Raw genomic sequence first — 4,363 nt, forward strand, 5'->3', positions numbered from 1 at the left:
AAGGTTCACAAAACTAGTAGGCCTAAATATCATAGGTATCAGGGATCCGGCAAGAGCCAGCAACCAAAGCCAACTACAAACAATAATCCAGGACCTTACACAAGCGATAGAAGAGGCAATCCAGACAGCAGGGGTTAGAGAGAGGGAACAAATCCAAGTGGCGCCATGGTGGACGACAGAATGCCAGACAGCGTACCGGCGGCACCTGCGAGACCATACGGGAATAGGGACTCCACCAACAGAGGCAACCAGAGAGTTCCTAAAGACAGTGCGCCGAACAAAGAAGGCCTACTGGCGAGACCGGATAGACGGCATTAAGACAGACTCAGACCTCTACAGCCTAGCCAGGTGGCACAAGCTTTTACCAAACCAACAAGACTCCCCACTAGTAGTAAATGGTGAATCCATCACAGATGCAGCAGAGAAGGCTGAGGCCTTACGCAGAGAATTACTAGACCGCTTCAACGACGCAGATGATCTGCCAGCACCACCAGAAGCAGAGGACTACACTCAAAGCCCGCTACCGTGGGACACTAGGGTTTCAACTGAAGAAGCAGAGCGCTATGCTATTGGCGTAGCTAGCACATCGCCAGGTGCGGACGGAATAACGGTACGGCTACTAAAGGCGTGCTGGGCAGATATCAGGAACCTCGTTCGCGCAATTTATCAGAGATGCCTAGAGCTAGAGTTCTACCCAGACTGCTGGCGCGTGGCAGAAGTAACAATGATACCAAAAGCCGGAAAGAAAGACCGTACGTCAGCACGGTCAATGCGGCCGATAGCCCTACTCTCATGCATTGGCAAGGGGCTGGAACGCCTAGTGGCAAGAAGAATTGCTACAACAGCAATGATGCACGATATCATCAGCCCACAGCACGTAGGAGCTGTTCCAAAGCGATCGGCTATGGACATTGTAGCGGCATTCACGCACGATGTAGAACAGGCTCTGGCAGTAGGCAAACGCGTGACTATGGTCACGATGGACGTGCAGGGAGCATTCGACGCGCTTCTCAAGAACCGGTTGCTACACCGGATGGCCCAGCAAGGCTGGCCACCAGCCTGTGTCCGGTTTATTGACTCTTTCCTATCAGAACGCTATGTACAGGTACGACTAGGCAACGAGATTACACCACGCCACCTAGTAGCCTGTGGCACACCACAAGGGTCCCCGCTGTCGCCAATTCTGTACACACTTTATCTAGCCGAGCTTCTTAATCAGGACAGAACGCTACGCTTTGGATACGCAGATGACATTAATATCTACAGAGCATCAAAGACCCTAGACGAAAATGTCCAGCTACTAGCAGGAGACATACAAGCAATCAACCAGTGGGGTGCACAGAATAAGGTTACCTTTGCCCCAGAGAAACTAGAAGCGATCCACATTACCCGCCAGCAAGACAGCTATTCCCCAAGCATACCTTTATCCGACGCAACAACGCTAGAACCAATTGTGCCAGCTGCAGATAGATCGCAGACAGCACTACGATGGCTTGGAGTGTGGTTTGACCGCCAGCTTAGCTTTAAGCACCACGTCGCCTATAGAGCAGCAGCCACCAAGAAGCTTGCCAGTCACCTAAGAGGCCTCGCGAACACAGCTCATGGCCCGCCCCCAGATGCTATGCGAAAATTAGTAACAACATGCGTATTACCTTCACTACTGTACGGAACAGAGGCCTGGTATGAAGGACGAACAAGAAACCCGAGATCAAGGAGGAAAGACAACCCTATCTCTGTCAGCACAAGAGTTGGACAACATATTACAGCTATCCAAACCATACTTATACAGGCTGTAAGAGCAGTACTGCCAGTATATAAAACAACACCCCTTCCAATTCTCTTTAGAGAAGCTGGGATACCGTCAGCAGAAGTAGCACTTGAAGAGGCTAGGTGGCGCTTCGCGCTGCGACTTCAGACAATAGACCATCAGCACCCTCTCACCCACCGAGCGATCGTACCACACAATCAGTCTGGCACCAGGGTAGGGGAGAGGCAACAACCAAGAACTAAGATCCAGAGGCTAGGCCTTCTTCTGCCAACTATCCCCCGGCCAGCTCTAATAGCGCCGCACTTCTCGCAAGGGTGCCGCACAGATCCAACGCTAGGAATAGAGAAGAAAACTGCTGCGAAGGAATTCAAAGAATGGTGGGCCTCTTTAGATAGCAGCACGATCACAATCTTCTCTGATGGATCGGAACAGCACTGTGAAGGGAAAAAGAGAGTCACCTATGGGTATGCCATATACCGGGCCCAGGAAAAGATAGCCACAGGACGCGGGTCTCTCCACCCGCTTTCACATGTTTTCGATGCCGAAGCGATTGGGGCATGCAGAGCACTTCAGCACGCGGCCCAGATAGCAAGACCAACAGATGCGGTTTATATGTGTATAGACAGCACTTCAGTAATCTGGTGTCTACGCGGAACAGCCTCAGACTCCTCACAATGGGCGTTTCTTCAATGTCAGGAGATAATGGATACAATGCCTGATGTCAAGATCCGATGGGCACCAGGACACACTAACATTGAAGGCAACGAAGCAGCAGACAACCTCGCAGATGCGGAGGCGAAAGAACCTTCTATTCCATTTGGACTAGCAGCACAACCGACAGTATCGGGGATACGCACGATCAGGAAGGCAGAACTAGCCACAGCTAGAGCAGCTTGGTGGAATAGCGCAAAGAGCAAGCTTTCTGACTGGTACACCCAGTGGAAGCTACCGTACCAGCCCACCCGACCACCCCAGGAGCTAGAGCTAACACGCCCAACCCTAGCGAGACTGCTGGCAATCCGAACTAGCCACGGAGACTTTGCATGGTACCACCGGAAGTTCCACCATGACAACGCGACTCTGAAGTGCTCCTGCGGGCGCCCAAAGACCCCCTTGCACATCGCACTATGCCGGAAAACCACAACAGCGAACGTCTTCCAGCGCTGGCCAAGACGGCCACCAGCACCGCCTAGGACACCTAGCGAAGCAATCAAGTACCTCCAGACGCTCTGGGAAGAGCCAGAGGACTTTGCCGCCTTCCTAGAAATCACAGGTTTCTATAACACAATATATAGGCCTCACTAGAGCCTACACTTGTAAGACTTTTCCTGTCTTCCTATTTTCTTTCTTTCTCTTCTCTCTTTCTCTTCTCTCTCTTCTCTCTCCTTCTCTTCTCTTTCCTATGTCCTCTATACTACACACTCCTTAGTAAGCATCAGCTACGACAACTAAAGGCGGATACACACCTACTGCACAATCATTTCAGTGGCGATCAACAGGCGGAACGACCACTACTAGACCACTACAATCATGTAAATAAGAATAGGCATCCTAGGCATAGTACGGCAAGCCATAGGCATAGCCCGTCTACATGCCCCAAGGGAGGCTTTATATATAGACGTTAAATACAACTCACTCACTCACTCCGCGCGGACAGCAAGATCGTCGAAACGCATGTGATCGGCCGTGCATTATAAGCGACATTTTACAGTAGTAGCGTGCTGAGGTGTCTGCGAGCCGTATTACGTGCTGTAGCTAAGGACTCTGGCACTGAGATCCTTGCCTCAGGCAGCTCTTATTCCCGGTTTGTAGGCAGCTATATTACCTGACACCCACTTCTAGTATAAGGTTCGTTGCCGAGCTGCGTAGATTTGTTGTGCGGAGTAGACAACCCTTTTACGAGACATCTAGTGTTATGAGGATTCACTACTGCGTATTACTATAAGACTAGTTACTTTTAAAAGTTATAGTTATATAGTTTAGGTGAGTTATAGTATCTAGCTTTGAGATTTACATTACGTACGCAGATAAAGTTATAGGCTCTCGTCAATATACTCTGCTCGCCAGCAATGCAACGTGTCAAGCGACGACTGTGTATCATGGTGTTGCTCGCCAAGGACCTGCTGGCGCGATTAGACGCATATTTCCATCAGTGCAAGAGCCTCCTCGCGGCGAGCTTGCGACTGCAGCGTGAAGGCGAGATTGTTCGTGCTGGTCAGCGTGTTAGGATGCTCGTCGCCAAGCACTCTCTTCCTCATCTGCATCACTTGCACGTCTAGCTCTTCAGCCTCTTTATATCTCCCATCATTGTATAGACTCGTAGCACATTTCCATGCAAGATCTAATCTCTCCTCGTTACTATCCTCTATCTAACTATGCGATAGAGCGAACAGAGCATACGGAAGCAAGCGCCTCCACTTACTTCTGTTACTGTGATCGTCGTTTGGAAACACCTCAACCAGCTTTATAATAACGCGTTAAGTCCATTGTTGGAGCTGTCCCTGACCTTATAATTTAGTACGTAGAATATCATGCACTAGTCGATAGACGTCTAGTACTAATTCGGCAGGTCGTCTAGTGACGAGCGCATACTTA

General features: G+C 50.1%; 2 protein-coding genes across 2 annotated transcripts; both read right to left on the reverse strand.

Annotated features, from left to right (window-relative positions):
* Positions 1-690: 690 nt before the first annotated feature.
* Positions 691-1,083, reverse strand: COCSADRAFT_104586 (uncharacterized protein; the record flags this gene model as incomplete). Its single annotated transcript, XM_007707948.1, has 1 exon — positions 691-1,083. A coding segment is annotated over one exon (393 nt), but the record flags the coding sequence as incomplete, so codon positions are not given.
* Positions 1,084-3,900: 2,817 nt separating this feature from the next.
* On the reverse strand, positions 3,901-4,083 carry COCSADRAFT_104582 (uncharacterized protein; the record flags this gene model as incomplete). Its single annotated transcript, XM_007707949.1, has 1 exon — positions 3,901-4,083. A coding segment is annotated over one exon (183 nt), but the record flags the coding sequence as incomplete, so codon positions are not given.
* Positions 4,084-4,363: the final 280 nt, after the last annotated feature.

Source organism: Bipolaris sorokiniana, assembly GCF_000338995.1.
Source record: "Bipolaris sorokiniana ND90Pr unplaced genomic scaffold COCSAscaffold_48, whole genome shotgun sequence".
NCBI classification, from domain to species: domain Eukaryota; kingdom Fungi; phylum Ascomycota; class Dothideomycetes; order Pleosporales; family Pleosporaceae; genus Bipolaris; species Bipolaris sorokiniana.